The sequence below is a fragment of the Alligator sinensis genome, unplaced genomic scaffold (assembly GCF_000455745.1).
Source record: "Alligator sinensis unplaced genomic scaffold, ASM45574v1 scaffold846_1, whole genome shotgun sequence".
Classification (NCBI taxonomy): Eukaryota; Metazoa; Chordata; order Crocodylia; family Alligatoridae; genus Alligator; species Alligator sinensis.
Genome location: NW_005842230.1, coordinates 1,160,771 through 1,175,172, shown reverse-complemented (window position 1 = coordinate 1,175,172; position 14,402 = coordinate 1,160,771). Strand labels below are relative to the sequence as shown.

General features: G+C 39.3%; 1 protein-coding gene across 5 annotated transcripts in view; it reads left to right on the top strand.

The window, feature by feature from the left end:
- The window catches only part of PLS1 (plastin 1), a 79,177-nt gene that overhangs the window by 47,522 nt on the left and 17,253 nt on the right, over positions 1–14,402 (top strand). For all 5 annotated transcript variants that reach the window (XM_014521609.2, XM_025208466.1, XM_014521610.2 and 2 more), the window contains 5 exons: positions 1,238–1,403; positions 1,509–1,651; positions 3,030–3,119; positions 5,008–5,203; positions 12,469–12,547. In XM_014521609.2, coding sequence (XP_014377095.1) covers positions 1,238–1,403; positions 1,509–1,651; positions 3,030–3,119; positions 5,008–5,203; positions 12,469–12,547 — 674 coding nt within the window. The remainder of the gene's footprint in view (positions 1–1,237; positions 1,404–1,508; positions 1,652–3,029; positions 3,120–5,007; positions 5,204–12,468; positions 12,548–14,402) is intronic.

The following is a 14,402-nucleotide window of genomic DNA, read 5'->3' as shown; positions in this document are numbered from 1 at the left end:
GCACTATTTCACTGTCAGGGTGGCTAGGACCTGGAACCAACTTCCAAAAGAAGTGATGCTGGCTCCTACCCTGGGGGTCTTTAAAAGGAGGCTAGATGAACATCTGGCCGGAGTCGTTTGACCCCAGTACTCTTTCCTGCCACAGCAGGGGGTCGGACTAGATGATATCCTCAGGTCCCTTCCGACCCTACCAACTATGAAAATAACAGAAGTGCAAATACAATAATGAAATGGGGCCAACTATTATAAAAGCTTTATTCCTACCCCTAGAATTAACATAATCAAGTACAAATATGGTGATAAATCAGATCATGACTCTATAAAAAATATTGTACATAGGTTCACAATTGTCATAGTGAAAAACAAATACAGTGATAAAGTTTATCGGTCATGTCAACAATAAAGGCTATTTAACTCTGATCGCTTCAGCCTTGTAAGCAAAAATTGCAAGACGGTTTACTACATATGGATCTGTTTGCTGGATGAGCCATATTAAGTCTGCAGGGGATTCAAACATGGTGTGGGAAACTCCTTTTTCTTGCTGCCAAACTGTGGGTTTGGGCTGCTGTGCAAGCAGAGTAGGGGGACTCCTATGTGAGTTTCCCCCTTCTGCATTTGCAAATGCATGTTGGGGAAATTATTCTGCAATGATGCATGCATCTGCATGCATGCAGGGGGGAAACTCCCATAGGAGTCCCCCCCTCTGCTTGCACATGGTGCCTTGGGGTGTGGCAATGAGAAAAGCACTAGGTCCTGGTGTACCCATTATGCTCAGAGTCGTGTGTGCACCCCCCCCGGCCGCTTGAATTCCCTACAGGGGGATTCTCTCATGCCCCAACAAAGGAGGCATGTCTGGAAATGGGAGTTTCCCTCACTTGCTGACATGCACCCCAAGTTGGGGTACAGCATCTGGGGCTCTTTTCCCACAGGATTGAGCTCCTGAAGCCCCACGAGGGGCAGAGAATTTACTCTGCAGGATGACAGCCCCAGTGACATCTCTAGGCATCAGTGAAGTCACGGCACGGCTAGATCACACTGCAAAAAGGATGTCTTTTCCCATCTTAGTGCTGCTGCTTTTGGGCAGAGCATACTAGTGCATTACAAGGACTAATCTGAGATGAAATTTTTCTGTTCCTTACAATTTCAAAAGCCCACAAAATAACCAAGCTGGTGTTTGCTGTTTTGAATGTGTTTATATTGACAAATATTAATTTTGTTAGCATTAATGTTTCAATAGGAAAACATAAACCTTGCCCTGAATTCTGCATCAGCTATTGGCTGTACAGTAGTCAACATTGGATCACAAGATCTACAGGAAGGGAGACCACATTTGGTATTAGGGCTCGTGTGGCAGATCATTAAAGTCGGTCTTTTAGCTGATATTGAGCTCTCCAGAAATGAAGGTAAGAAGGAAAACAATGTCAGGTTCTATAAAATGTGTGAGGTGCGATGAAATGCCTTCTGACACTGGTAACAATAATTCAGCTTTCTTTCAAACTTGCTTTTAGCTCTTATTGCTTTGCTAAATGAAGGGGAAGACCTGGAGCAGTTACTGAAACTTTCCCCAGAAGAGCTGTTGCTGCGCTGGGTAAACTACCACCTGTCAAATGCAGGATGGCAGGAAATAAACAATTTCAGTCAGGACATTAAGGTATATACTTGTCATTCTAGTAAATGAAAGTAATATTGGCAGAATGTAATCTGTTTTGAAATTAAGGAGAGAGATGGGAATTAGGAATGTGCTAGTGATCCACGTTTTACAGGAATTTGTTAGTCAAATTTATCCTAGAATTGTACATTTTAAGATCACACATTGTCCTGTTCAGCTGCTAATACAATGTATCAACAAGGAATATACAATGCAAACAAAACACTTCCCACATGGGTCAAAACAGTAACTGTCGTTCAAGAATACAAATGTTGCAAATTGTACTAAATGACCCAAATAGTTTTAAGTACAACCCCACTCACAGATTTACTGCTTTCCATCATCCCTTTCCAGAAAGTCTGGGAATTGTCTCTTTTTACCTAGCTGAATTGGGGAGGGATCTCATTTTGGGTATAGTTCTGCTCACTCTTCGTTAAGTTGGTAGGAGAAAAACAGCACGTTTAAAAGCAAAAGTGAACGGGCAATAAATGAGTGGATCTCTATGGTAATTTTCCTTCTAATTATTTCAGAATAAACCATTAAAATATTTTTGTAGCCATTGTTTTTCTTTAAAAAAACGTTGAAGAGCCTATTAATAAAAATATTAACTTGATTTTAATGAACTAGAGCACATCTAATCAAAATGTCCTTTAGTATGTAGGGCACATATATTAAAACGTTTTTAAATTAGCTACTTTTACCAGGAGTACAAGTTTGTCTCTGCCTCTGTGCCTGATTTCTATGGGAACAGCAGAAGCAAAATACATATATTGGACTTTTCAACAAATAAAAATAATGATTAACAAAATATGTAATAGAATCTCTTTAACTGGGATGTTTTGGTACACAGTTTTGTCCCAATCAATTGGTCCATTAAGACAAGGGACTATTCTTAAAAAGTGAGAATGATGAAGGATGAATATTGAACTGATTCATAAAAAGGATGAATATTGAACTGATTCATAAAAATGAAATTCCCATTGTTCAATCTCTAAGTCTTTCTCATGAACACCTTATGTAGTAACATCCGCATCAAAAGATGAAGTTAGAATTTAACAGCTACCTTAAATGTCTTGTAATCTATGAGGTTGGCCAGTATATTCAGTGAAGAAGAGTTTATGTTAACATTGTCCTGACTAAATGGCAGTCATTCCTATTCATAGTCATTTGACTGAATGGCTTCTATGAGAAATATTCCAGAAAAGTAGCCATAGAGATTAAGCAGATTTTAACTAAAAGCCAAATCCAGAGTTTATTGAAAGTGGCATTAGTCATTGTAATGTTTTCAATGGGCTTTGAGGGAGACCATAAAAATAATAGTATATTAAATTTAGAGGAGTAAATCTTGGCCCATACTCTAAAAGTGCATTACTTGTTTTAGGATTCAAGAGCCTACTACCATCTCCTGAATCAGATTGCACCCAAAGGAGACAAAGATTATGAAATTCCCATTGACCTTTCAGGGTTTGATGTAAGTATTCTGAGATTTAAAACTGTGTCTCCGTTAAGTAACAAAGATTTACATGTTGTCTCATTGATGTTACATCCCAGAACATGATTTCCTTTTGTGGTTAGCTTGATTTGGAAGATGCATAAGCTTTGAGCCTTCAAGATTTTAGTACAATTCCAGGACATGTTAGACACAACTATGTACCTTTCACTGTACAAAGTGGAACTGTGCTTTAACTAAAAGAGGTAAAATATTTTGTAACCAGCCTGTTCCATCCTTTCCTCTGCCCCATGGATGTTGTTTATAGCCTGCTATTCTGGAAAACCTTCTTCAACAGTGTTACAGGGGTGTAGGTTGTAGCCGTGTTGGTCTAAGGACATAGGCAGACATTGGATTTGGTAATATACGTCATCCAATGCACCAAATGCCCTGATGGAAAATACGTAGGAGAGACCAAACAACAACTGCGCACCAGAATGAACACACACCAAAAATCCATCGAAGACAGAAATACCCAATTACCGGTGGGGGCACATTTCTCACAAGAAAACCACTCTTTCTGCAGTCTCTCAGTCCTGAACTCCACTTCATCAACCTCCTGGATACTAAAAATCATGGACTAAATATAGACATTGGATTTATGACACATTATAACCTGCCTGACATCTGACTCCCCAGGTATCTCTCCACTTTCATCCCCCTTCTCTCTTTCTTCTCCCCCCCGCCACCCAGCCTGTCTCTCACCCATTGACTCCTCAGTCTACATTTTCACTGACTACCTGTCTTGTATGCATACCAGCCCAGCCACTGGCTTCTTTACTTTTCATTCCATCCAGGAAGAGCACACACCAACTGCTGAAACTTCCTTAGCCTGACAAAGGGTTTTTGAACCCGAAAGCTTGCTTAATAATTATTTTCCAACTATTTGGGTTGGTCTAATAAAAGATATCAGATTCACCCAAGGAACCTTGTCTTCTTCAACAAAGAATTCTAACTGAGCTGCGTGGTTATGTTCCGCTTCTCAGTCAGAGTAGGCCTCTTTAGGCAGAAGATTTATATTCTCTTCCTGATCCCTGGAATAAAATGACACTTAAATATGTGAAGAACCCCTCCAAAAATCATTAGACATGGAGGGTGCTGTCATGTTCAAACCCTTCAAGCAAAATAACAGAAATGTTTAAAAGGCCATCTTAGGTTGTTATGTTGACATTCTTCCTTTGGAGGCTGCTGAGAAGGCAAGATTGGAAAGTTTACACTAAAATAATTTTGACAGAAAATAGCTTTTCAGTCAAATATTCTTTTTTTGGTAATGAAAATGGTCTGATTTCTATGGAGTGTTTTTCTTTTTAAATAAAGAACTCTGAGCACCTGAAACTGAAATATTTCATGTTTTGTCAAAAATTTATATTCATGCTTCTATGCCAAAAGGGAAATTTTCCATGAATAGTCTCTCTTACCTTTTTCATCAGTTCTACTTCTGAGTACAATGGGTTTATTCAAGTACAAAGGATACAGTGACATCTTCTGGGAAGACTAGTGTTTTAGAGTTCTGAGTTGCTGAACATAGGCAATGAGATCTCATTATTTATTATTATAGTAAAAATCATGTATACCATTACATTTAAGTATATATACCTTTTCTGTGAGCCCCCTCCATCCTGAAATGACATCAGTGTGGCAATCAAGTGGATTTGGTAGCATTCAGTTATATTCCAGAAGAAAGCAAGATACTGGATTGTCGCACTACAGTAGAGATCAAAATGAATATCTAGGTTCTGAATGTGGTCTGCCTTTGCTTATAGTGTACAGCGTAATAATGCACAGTCCTATATGAAGATATGATTCCAGAGATATCAAAAATAATCCAAAAAATCAATAAAAAGGTACTTGGTTTTACTTCCTTTTCTAGGAGAAAAATGATCTGAAGAGAGCTGAACGCATGCTTCAGGAAGCAAACAAACTGGGCTGCAGACAGTTTGTTACTCCAGCTGATGTGGTTGCAGGCAACCCTAAACTTAATTTGGCTTTTGTTGCAAATCTCTTTAATACATATCCAGCCCTACACAAGCCTGATAGCTCTGCTTATGACCTCAATTTAATAGAAGGTGAGTTCTTTCAATCTGTAAGCCTATAGAAATAAGAGCATCAGAAGTAGGTATAATTTATGAAAAATAGATTGAGATAAGGCCCCCTTCTGGCAAAGCCTATTGGAATACTAATATATAAAAAAAAACTTGGTTTATTAGTTTTTTCAGATATTAGCATGTAAATTGATCCTCTCTCATTCTAGTTATCAGAAGGAGAGGTTTTATTTGCTTGTGTTGCTCTGACCAAAGGCTGTTCTTGATTTGAGTCCTGAATGATCTTCAACTGCTTTCTTCCCTTCCTGTCAGATTACCATGAGCACAGTTTTTATACTCAGGCTTAGTTAGAAATGAGGGTTTGTGGGTTCCTTTGTAGTTTATGCCAGTACTATTCCCTCAGTTGCTTGCCAAGAAACACTTATCCAATGGGTGAAGCAATGCTGACCAGAGAAAGCGTGTGGTGGGCAGGGGGGGAGTTATACTAAAACATCATTGTGTTTTACATAGACTTTCTCTTATATGAGTATACCATAACAAAGCATATCTGTGACACTACCCCTGCCAAATTTCACATCACTGCACCAAAACGTAGAGATGCTAAAACTTCTAGCTGATATAGTTTGGGCAGAACAGCAGATATTTCTTGAACCACATTCTGTGAAACTGCTGAGCTATTTTCTGTTAAACTTTTTAAAGGTATTTAGATTAAAGCTGACATTTGGTATGGAAAATGTCAGTTCAAATGGTTGAAGTATGGAAAAATTATAAGCAATTAATCCAATGTTGTAATGAAAGTGATGGTAACCATAACTCATTGCTTTTAATATCTATTCTAGAGACAAGAGAATCATATAATTATTATCTGTATCTTTTTCCTTTATAAACAATATTTCTGAGCCAGAAATCAGAACTAGTTGTGTTTTGTTCTGTTCTTCATGTTTCCTTTTAATACTGCTGTATGATTTCACTTTCATATGGTATTGTTCTCAAGTTATTTAAATATTTTTATATAAAACACAAGATACTTGTTTCTTAGTTTTGCCATAGGTGTGTTTTCATAATGTGATTTATAATATATAATACTTTCCTATTTTGCTCCGTGAAATGCAGATTTGACCCCTCCTAATATAGGTACTGTATTTAGTACTTTTCTATATTCCATAAACATCTATCCTGCAGTCTTTTGGGTTGTTTTCCTACTGTAACCACGTGTTTCCTCTTGGTTGGTTTTGCATTGTTCTTATATTGCTATCTTTGCTTTAATATGCCGTCACAACTGAGGAGAAGACAGCAATAAAAATGCCCTTATGATATGGGCAAGCCTTTCACAACTCTGTATAAATGCCATCTAACTTCTTATGTGGAATTATCTCACTGTGTGACCTTTCCAGGTTCAAGAATCTAAATCTAAGGATGTGGGCTGGAAAATGGTCAAGGTTTTAAATATACAGCTTCATGAGAGGCTTAATTTGCCTGTTTAAAGTCCTCTTTTTCCTCTCAGTGACAGATCACTTTCCTCCAGAAAGAGCACATTGAAAATGTGCCTGTCCTTTGCTGCAACAATTAGCATTAGTTTAGGTTATTGAGAGGTGGTTCAACTTTAATTCTGTCCCCCTCTCCAAATACTTGGATAATGTTCAGTGTTCATTGTGATCTGCACATAGATGAAGGACAGACAGACCCTTTGGAAGTATTTACTTAGGACCCAATAGTCCCCTTCTCATGTAAAACTTCACAGAATAGAAACAGGTCCCTCATAGCTGCATAGCTCTTATCTGACTGCTGTTCTAATACATTCTTTCTTTGGAGGTAGATCTGGCAGCAAAAAAAAAAGCAAGAGGGGACAAGGCTTCTAGTTCTTACTTGAGGCTTAGTATATGGAAAGCATGTGCTTAAGCCTAAGCAGGAAAGCCCTGCTTGTTGTATCTTGGTTCATACACACCTACCCCTGTAATTTTTTTTTTACTTTGCTGAGCTGTTGCTTCTGGCATATTGTCAGCTCAAACTCCCTGGGGGGCTGACTTCTATTCTGCACTGTAGTAACTTTTTATACAAATTGCGTATGAAGTTTTATTGCCCTATGAAATTAATTATACCTTATTGATTAGCTACTCCTCAGACCTCTTTGCCTGTCATCTTGGATATTCCTCCCTCAGCTGCATAGAATAGTGGTTTCAGAGAGGCAAGAGGTGGCCATGTAGTGCCACTTTCCTTCAGCTCATTTCTCTGCCCCATTTCTGTGCGTTTCCCTTGGGTTGGCTTCTTCCGTACCACACAGCAGAATACGTGCCCCAGAAGTGACCACAAGGTATTTTTGAACAGGAAAAAAAACCTGGTCAGTTTTTAGCCAGTTGGAAAACTTAGGAATACTTCTGTGCTGCATGAGAGAGGAACTTGTTTAAGGTGGCATATTAAATATGGTGAGCTATTTTTAGTTCCTGAATTCCTGCTAGTCAGAAGTGCACTTTTCAACTTGCACGCTATTGCTCCTGTTTGTCTAGTTTGGATTCCTTTGGCAGTGTTCAGCATGCAGTTTAAGATTCCTAGTGTGAGTGAAGTTGCTTAATTTTTCCTTTACTATCTATACTTTCTTAAGTAAGTTTTCCTGGAAGATTTTGGCTCTTGTCTTTGGAATGTACCAGTGTCCCTAAAAATGTATTTCAGCCAGGGATCAATTTTAAGTTACACCAAACTAAACAAAAGATTGGTAGGTTTTTCAATTTCTACTAATCCAAAATGGGATTTAGTTCCAGAATATGTAATTGCTATTCTTCTGAAGTGTATGCTTGCCAACTTGGATAGTACTGTATTTACCCAAATAGAAAATGACTTTAAAGTTAAGATGAGCCCTCAATAGTTAGATTCTATACATGGAAAATGTATAAATTCATTATACTTTTCCTTGTATAGAAACTAATTATTGGAGGATTGTCATAAATTCTCCCTGTAATAGTACATGGAGGAAAAGCAGCAGAGGGACAGGTGCAGGGGGGCAAGCAGCCCCCTTCATTGCTGCCTCCCCCTGACCCCCATGCCTACTCCCTGCTGCCTCTGCCTTCCCACACAGCTTCTGCCCTCTCTGCCTGTCCCCTGCAACCTCTGATCCCTCTTCTCCCCTCAACTCCTCTAATGCTTACTGGTGGGCATGGCTCCAGCCCCATACCAGCCTGGGACATGAAGCACACAGTAACTCTGGCCCTGGCTCAGCCATACAGCAGTGGTTGCAGCAACAGTAGCTCCTGCTGCCACCACTGCCACAGGTGCCCCCTAGATTGGGGGTTTACGTGCCAGGAGGGCAGGGAGGGGAGCAGAGATGGGAGACAGAGGTCAGGCAGCTGCTACAGCTCCAACCCCAAGCCCAGTTTGGGAACCAGAGCTGGAGCCACAGCAGCCACCTGCCCCTCTGTCTGCCTTTTACTCTAATCCAAGATGAGGGGCTTTTTACCCTCATGCTAGCTAGGGAAGAAACAAGCCCTTATGTAAGATTTGCATATACAAAGTATATAATCCTTCTAGCTTTGATAATTTTTACAGAAAATATTGGAAATAAAATCCTGACATAAAATCCATGTTCAGCAATTTGTGAGAATCCCTGATTCTCCTTCCTGCTTCCCCTTTTCCCAACACTCTGAAATTAACAAGAAGTGAAGCAGAGCTAACAGAAATACAGTCCAAATCAGTATATTTTTTTTTTACCAGTAAAATTATAGTTTGAAAACAGGAATCCTTACTTGAACAATGAAAGACCTCACAAAATTTTAATTCTACTACTGGGTTTTTAAAGCTTTAAGTTCCTAGTTAACCAAGAGCGCTAATTTTAGTTGGAACTGGTTGTAATATTTTCAACAAAATTTTTCCTACAATATTTGCTACAACATTCTGTTTTGTCAAAGCTGAAACATTTTACAGATAAGTATTGGTTTCTATATAGCTATCTTTAAGGGGAAGGTTTCTGAAGTGCCTCATTAGCAGGGATTCTGGTTTTTCTCTGCCTAAAAATTGCATATTCTCTGATTTTAAAAGAATTCCCAAATTCTTTAATAAACCCAAAATACATGTTTTTCCATGATAAAATGAAATGCCACTATATCTGTTGAACACAATGTTTTATTGATTTACTAGTGACTTGCCCATCAAGAATGACAGGTGAATTTCAAATAACAAAAACAAACAGATTTTTCTGTTTGTATTTATTAAGTAAATTAAACATTTATAAAAACTTTAATAAAATAAGCTGAACATTTGAAGATACCAGTCCCTTCCTTCACTTGATTTCATCCAGAGGGCTGGAGGCGCATCTGCCCATGCTGCTGCCCAGCTGCCACCTGCGCGCCTCTTTGCTGGGCAAGGGCAAGCAAGCTCTATGCCTCAGAACAGCCACCCACGCCCTAGGGCTTCCTTCATGTTGCCCCCAGGCACCTCCTCTTTTTGGGGCTCGGGACAGGGCTGCTGCTGCCCACCCACTGCCTCATGCCTCTGCCCAGCTCTCACTTTTCATCAGCTGGCCCCTCCCTCTGTTTTCCCCACCACACCGAACTCAGTAGAAACGGCCCTGGCCCCTGACTTGTTTCCCAATTCTGGAAGTTGGGATCATCCTGACATGGTCACTAAAAAAATGCTAAGGTTTAGCAAAGAAATTTCTCTGAAGACACAAATGTTTTATCTTACAGTTTTCAAGCTATTGATGTTTAAAGAGCATTACGGAGAGACAGGCTAAGCCATAGATGGATAGATAGGTGGATGGACAGATATGAGAGAGACAGAGATTACAATTTTAAAGCAGCGTGGAAGCCTGCCACTGCCTCAATCATTGTAATAAAATCAATTTGAAATACTTACATATTTTGGTTTAGAACCCCCTCCCCCCCGTCCCGTTTGCTAACTAGGATGCAGGTCCAGCTGTGGCTGTCCCCCCTGCTTTGTGGAGCTGAGCAGCCCTGATACACCGTTGCCCCTCACATGCAAGCCACAGCCCCCTCACTGATGCCTCTGCCAGTCTACAAGGGGAAAACTGCTGCTTCTCACATTTGTCTCCATTGAAGAAGAATGCTTGTGTTTTTCTCCTTTAAAAGAGAAAGTCTGTTCTGCATTTTTCCATGGTGAATAGAAAATCTGGATCCCTGCTTATTTGGCACTTCTAATCAAAGGAAAAATGACTAACATTAAAAAACTGACAGTTTAATCCAAAAACAGATTCTGTTTCTTGAGAATATTCAAAGAGCTCTTGTTCCAGAGAAAAACAAGAATATATTTTATGAAATCTCAAAAGTGGCTATGGAATTGAATTGTTATCCTCCAATCAGCCCTAATTGCATTACTAAATGAGAGATTTTTTTTGCCAGCTTGATTAAACAAGCTCATAGAGTTGTTTTGTGGAGAGTTGAAGGGAGATAGCAAGAGAAACCCTCATTCAAAATATGCCATTTTTGAGTTCTTGGAGGCCATTCCTTCCACCTTTTGTGGAGAATTTCTCTTTCAATTAGAAATGGGCCAGGAAGAGAAGAATATGTCATTTCTGTTCTATAGGTCAGATGAGTAAAGCAGGAAGTATAGTGTTTTCCTGGCATGTGTTTTTTGGCCTAAATGTTTCTTGTTATTTCTTAAATGTTCTATTTACGAAAAAGCACAGGAACAAATGGCGTGTGCAGTATTAAATTACAAACAGTATAACAGACATTCAGAATGGAAAGTGCTACAAGGTAAGGTATTACCAGTACTACATACTACTAAAGGAGTCACTTAATATGTTAACACCAGTGAGAGAGAAGAAAGCTGGATAATAACAGAGAACAAGGTGAAGGATAGCTTAGAACAGGGGTCAGCAACATTTTTGGGCAGAGTGCTGAAACCACCCACCACTTCAACTTGTAAGATGTTGGTGTGCCCCAGGGGTGAATGACGGAGGAGCCAAGAGGGGCCCAGTCCTTGCTGTTGCTGTGTAGCCTCGGCCGTTTCCCCACCATCCACCCAGAGTCATGTGTGCCAAGCAAAATACCTTCAAGTACTACACTCTGGCACCTGTGCCGGGGGTTGCCTACCCCTGGCTTAGAAGTAGTACATAGAAAATAAAGCAGAGAAGCAAATCCTTCTGTTAGAGATGTCTCATTGACCAATGGTGCCTGAACAAACACACTCAAAGAAAGAAAGAACAATACAAAACTGTTTGACGTTCAGACATATTAAACAGAATTTTGTGGATTCCCCAGAAGCAAAACTGCCACTTAAATTTGTAAGACTTACTTAGCTGTTGTGAAAATAGCTTCACAAATCTAATCAGCATTGTCTTTTTGAGTCTGCAGCAATGCAGATTGAAAAGGAGAGGTCTAGTGCACTGTAGAAGTCTCCAGAATGCTTCTTGGGAAATTGCTGAATGCAGAAGTAGATGCTGGAGTGCTATATAGCGGGGTGGCCAACCTGCGGCTCCAGAGGCACATACAGTTCTTTAGAAGTTAATGTGTCTCCTTGAATCTTTGCACAAGCACATGGTGACCAGCTTCCATAGCCTTTACGTCACGTTGTGTGCTTGTGCAAAGATTCAAGGAGATGCATATTAACTTCTGAAGAGCCACAGGTTGGCCACCCCTCCTATATAGACTGGAGCTTAAGATACTATGGCAATGTGTGCACTAAAACACATGTGACAATAAAATGGCATTTAAAACAAATTTAATGTTACCAATCAAACTGAATTCCAGTGGTCTTCATTTGATGATTAGCATTGTTGTTGTTCTTCACAGCCTACTGCTCAATACAGAGCAGAAGAATGTAAAATACAATCCATAGTATGTTTTATTTGGTATTGTATGAAATTGCACAGAAAATTATGTTCTCATATACTTCCCTGTGATGCTCATGGCCTTGTACCTAGAGCCCTGAAATCCTATGTTTGACAGGACTGTCTCCATTCCTTGGCTAGGAGATAATACTCCTGTGAAAGAGATGCATGCATTTTCACGGAAAAAGGTAGCAAATAAATTATTCAAAGCAACTTTTGCTAGTTTGTGTATAAATGATCTAAACCAGTGGTTCCCAATCTGTGGTAAGTGTACCACTAGTGGTATGTAGACAACCTGTCAGTTAACAGATTTATTATAATTACTTTATATGATAAAAATTTTTCTGGTGGTACTTAAGGTTGAACTGAAAAATTTGCTGCTGGTATTTAAGGTTGTATTGTTTTAAATTGGTGGTGAGCAATCTGTCAGAGTTTGGGAACCACTGATCTAAACCTTGTCCATTAAAATGTTGCCCACAAGAAATTAATATGCAGCTATTTATGTCTATAGGTGAAAGTAAAGAAGAGAGGACCTTCCGAAACTGGATGAATTCTTTGGGTGTAACTCCATATGTTAACCACTTGTACCGGTAAATTTTTGATTTCTGTTTTTTTCTTCTTTTTTATATTTAAGCATCAATTAAGTGAACATCTGTAGACCACAAGGGGGGGGGGGGACTGTATCCAGAAAATAAAGCAGTTAACTATAAATAATGGAAATTAATGTTGCCTAAATTAGTAATAAAAAAAAGAAGTAAAAATCAAATTGCGAGCCTGTTTTACTGAATTTACAAGTAGTGATACTGGCTAGTTGAAATTGATGGTTGATATTTATCAGTCAAACCCTTTGGTTTGAGCGTTACCTGAAACCTGATGTGGAATGTCAGGAATGATGATACCTTTGAGGTTAATTGTTTTGAGAGAAATTGGCTTCATACCACAGAAAGCTGTGTCTTTTTCTGCAGCAAATAAAACGTGTTAAGAGAATTACTGTAAAGCATTACATTTATAAGAGGCAAAGTTACAAATGCCAGAAAAAGGATATTCACGTTGGTCCCATAGTTGAGCATTAGTTGAGACAATGCTATGACATGATAATTAAAAGGTTGGTTGTTGCCGGTACCTCATCTAAGGAAGTCTTCCACCATTTTACTAGTGAAACAGTTTTGGAAGGTCCTGCAATGGAAAGCTGTGCTGGACAGGGAATCTAAGAAGCCTTTACTTTTTCACCTATGAAAAGGGCATAATGATACTTAAGCTGCCTTGCAAAGAAATATTATGAGGCTAAGGCCCCTGGTAGATGTCTGTTACACTTAAGATGTGATTAACCAGTTAATCAACCTCAGGTAGTAACTTAGTCATTAATGGCGTGATAAAGCAAGGAACAAATTTACATAAAATAGTTGCAGCTAAAGTGGAACATGGGGCCAGGCTGGCAGCTGATCAGGGCTCCCAGCCTCAGGAGCACATTGGAGCTCTTAACTCTGGCGCTCCTTCAAGGCTGGGAGTTCCAGTAGCTGATCAGCGCTCTTAGTTTTGAGGCACTCTGATGCATTCCTGAGGCTGGGAGTGTTGGTCAGGTGACTGGTGCTCCAAACTGGATGTGTTGCGCCCCCGGTTTGCTACTTGCCTGGTGCTGGGACTATGATCCCCCCACTGCACTGCCGATAGGGCACAATTGTTCAGATCATGGATTGGATCCCATCATGCCTTTAACTGAACATCTGCCAGGGACCTAAATTAATGGTTATAATTTTTTTTGCCATCCTTGGAAGAAATATAGAGAAGTGAACACTGTTATCCATTATTTTAATAAATCATGCAGGAAGTTCGGATAATTTTTAGAACATTTGGAACTACAGTGAAAATGTAGGTATTGGCACAGTATATGGAGAAGAGTTGGAAGTGATATGGCAGTGTTAAAAATTGTTTTCTTAAGTCTCTTCATATTCTAAATCAGTGGTTCTCGAACTTTTTTTTCGTAGACTGCTTGAAAATTGCTGAGGGTCTCAGCGGACTACTTAATAAACTTGTTTTTGTTCTACAAATCAAAGCACACAACTCATTTTAATATTAGTAGTCTTACCGTACAAGTATTGGTCCGCAACCTTTCTGTGAACCACCTGGATGAAGTTTGCGGACCACAGTTTGAGAACTTCTGGTCTAGATGAATATACTTGTTTTGATTAATCTTTCTAACTAAATCCACCTCTGGCAGAAACCAAGTATGAAAGTTGAAAGTTCAGAATGAATGAAAGCAGAGGGTTATATTAAAAACTGTTTGGCAACCTCAGCTATAATGGTCACTTCCTCACATGAACTTATAAATGCAATACCTGGGGAAAGTCTGTAGTTTTATTAATTACATTTGAGAGCTGAGAAAAAGACAGCTGAAGAATTAATATAATTTAAGGTATGGGCAGGATCCAAAGACTAGAAGGTTTG